The sequence below is a fragment of the Sesamum indicum genome, linkage group LG5, assembly GCF_026168435.1.
Source record: "Sesamum indicum cultivar Baizhima isolate 11 linkage group LG5, ASM2616843v1, whole genome shotgun sequence".
Taxonomy (NCBI): Eukaryota; Viridiplantae; Streptophyta; class Magnoliopsida; order Lamiales; family Pedaliaceae; genus Sesamum; species Sesamum indicum.
Window position 1 is genome coordinate 14675298 of NC_142661.1, and position 2734 is coordinate 14678031.

Below are 2734 nucleotides of genomic sequence, written 5' to 3' on the forward strand. Positions count from 1 at the left end.
TTTTTTACAGATTTTTATTTTTTAAAATAAAATATAATAAGGGCAAAATTGATAATTAAAATTACATAATTTCATTTAAAAATAAAGATATATTCACAACTATGTCAAATATAAAGAAAAATCGCTGTTATTTAACGTAACTAATACAACCTAATTTTACCATACATGCATATCTTTATATATAGCTGATCAGATAATAAGTCACAAATCCAGATACAGGCGCAATTCACAAATCAAACATGGAAATAAGCTGGCTATACGCTCTCCTCTCACTCTTCCTTCTCTCCCTAGTGTTGAACTTTTCATCAAAACCAAAAAGAAACCTCCCACCAAGTCCAATGCCAGCACTTCCTGTATTAGGCCACCTCCACTTCCTCAAATTCCCACTTCATCGCACCATTCACAAGCTCTCTCAACAATTAGGACCTATCTTTTCACTTCGTTTCGGCAACCGCCTCGTTGTGGCTGTCTCCTCCCCAGCCATCGTGGAGGAGTGCTTCACCAAGAAAGACATCGTGCTAGCCAACCGGCCCCGGTTAGTCATAGGCGAATACGTCGGCTACAACAACACAATCCTGGTTGGTTCCAACTATGGTGAGCATTGGCGCAACCTTCGCCGCCTGACCACTGTTGAAGTATTCTCCACAGCTCGCCTCAATGTGTTTCAGTCCATCAGACAAGACGAAAACAAACTTTTGTTGAAACAGCTCTATGGAAAGTCATGCCAAGACTTTGCCAGAGTTGAACTCAGGTCTATGTTGTCTGAGCTAACATTCAATGTTATCATGAGAATGGTAGCTGGGAAGCGGTATTTCGGTGAGGACGAGGAAAATGACGAAGCGAAGCAATTTAGAGAGATCATAGAAAAGGTTCTCATACTAGCTGGTGTGTCGAATCCCGGAGATTTCTTCCCAGTGTTCAGATGGATTGACTATAAAGGTTATGAGAAGACTTGGACGAGACTTACTGGAAAAATGGATACTTTCTTGCAAGGTTTGATTGATGAACACAAAAGAGATAAGAGTAGGAATACAATGATAGATCATTTGCTCTCTTTGCAAGAATCAGAGCCTGAGTACTACAGAGATGTCATCATCAAAGGGATTATAATGGTAAGTTCTTCATTCTTTCTTCTTAATTGTTCTCCAGGAGGATTAGATTGAGTGTATAGCCTATGAATACCACATAGAGTACACTGTTAACAATTGATGTAGGGCAGTACGAACATCAAGATGTATTCGTGATTGATGCCATGTTAACATGCCATACATCTCAATCATGTGTAATTCTATGATATTGAAACTCATTTCATTCATTAGATCACAATCACAACATGTAATCATCATTTTTATGTGGTAAAAAAATGGCAGAATATGCTACTTGCCGGGGTAGACACATCAGGAGTGACCATAGAATGGGCAATGTCTGCTTTGCTAAATCACCCCGAAAAATTGGATAAGGTCAGGGTTGAGATAGACAATCTTATTGGCAGCAATCGTGTCGTTAATGAATCAGACTTGTCCAAGCTTCCATATCTCCAAAATGTTATTTTGGAGACGTTTCGTCTATTTCCTCCAGTACCATTACTAGTACCACATGAGGCATCGGCTGATTGCACGCTCGGTGGATATGACATACCGCGGGACACAATGATACTAGTAAACGCTTGGGCCATTCATCGAGACCCCTTACTCTGGGATGATGCCACAAGTTTCAAACCCGAGCGTTTTGAAGGAGCAAGAGAAGTTGGACCCACGAAGTTGTTGCCGTTCGGGATGGGAAGAAGGTCATGCCCGGGCAACGGCCTAGCCAATCGGGTTGTCGGCTTAGCCATAGCGTCTCTAATACAATGTTTTGAGTGGCAAAGAGTTGATGATTCCTTGGTAGATTTAACAGAAGGAGAAGGGCTTTCCATGCCTAAACTCACACCATTGGAGGCCAGGTGCAGGGCACGTGATGTGCTTCATAAAGTTCTAGCTGAGCCATCCCAAAATTAACCTTATCTTGTGATACTTTTACATATTATTATGTATGCGTTTTCAATCTTGCTTTGAATACCATTTAGGGTAATGTAATTTACCTCCCTCTCATATTGAAAATGAGAAAATTACTCCTTATAGAAAAATAATAACAATTTATTTTTCTGTACTTTTTAAAATTAAGTAATTTAACTCCTTGTCTAAGTAAATTGTTTCATTTTGAAAAAAACAAAAGGTGATAAATTGCTACATTTTAAAAAACACAGGAAGGTAAATTACTATTTTTTTCATGGGGAGATAATTTGCTCATTTACAGTATCACACGACGATTGCTTACATTTTAAAAAATACAAAAAAATTACTACTCATTTACAAGGTGATAAATTGCTACATTTTAAAAAATTATCTTTTTTGTAAAAAAATAATTTACTCATTTACAATATTACTGAAAAATTACTTGCATTTTTTTTTCCTTATTTTGCCCAATGAATTAATAGTATAATTAACTCCCACCTAGACAAAATGGGTTCATTAAATGTCACGATGGCTATATGGTGCATTTTCGACTATGACCCCCCCTTCACATTTCCGTAGTTGGTCACAAAAGTCTAATCATGTGTCCATCCTATTCCAAATTAATTGTCGAGGGTTTTTGGAAAATTATATAATTTTTTTTAAATATTTTATAAAATATTTGAAATTAATTGAGAAGCATTCAAAAATCAGATTATGAGATTAAAAAATATAATGTTAAT

The 2734-nt window shown here is 37.1% G+C and overlaps 1 protein-coding gene across 1 annotated transcript; it reads left to right on the forward strand.

Annotated features, from left to right (window-relative positions):
• The first annotated feature begins 206 nt into the window (after positions 1–206).
• LOC105162115 (cytochrome P450 81Q32-like) lies at positions 207–2144 on the forward strand. Its single transcript, XM_011080062.3, has 2 exons — positions 207–1112; positions 1371–2144. The coding sequence occupies exons 1-2, from the start codon at positions 240–242 to the stop codon at positions 1995–1997; spliced, it is 1500 nt and encodes a 499-aa protein (XP_011078364.1). The 5' UTR covers positions 207–239; the 3' UTR covers positions 1998–2144.
• The last annotated feature ends 590 nt before the right edge of the window (positions 2145–2734 follow it).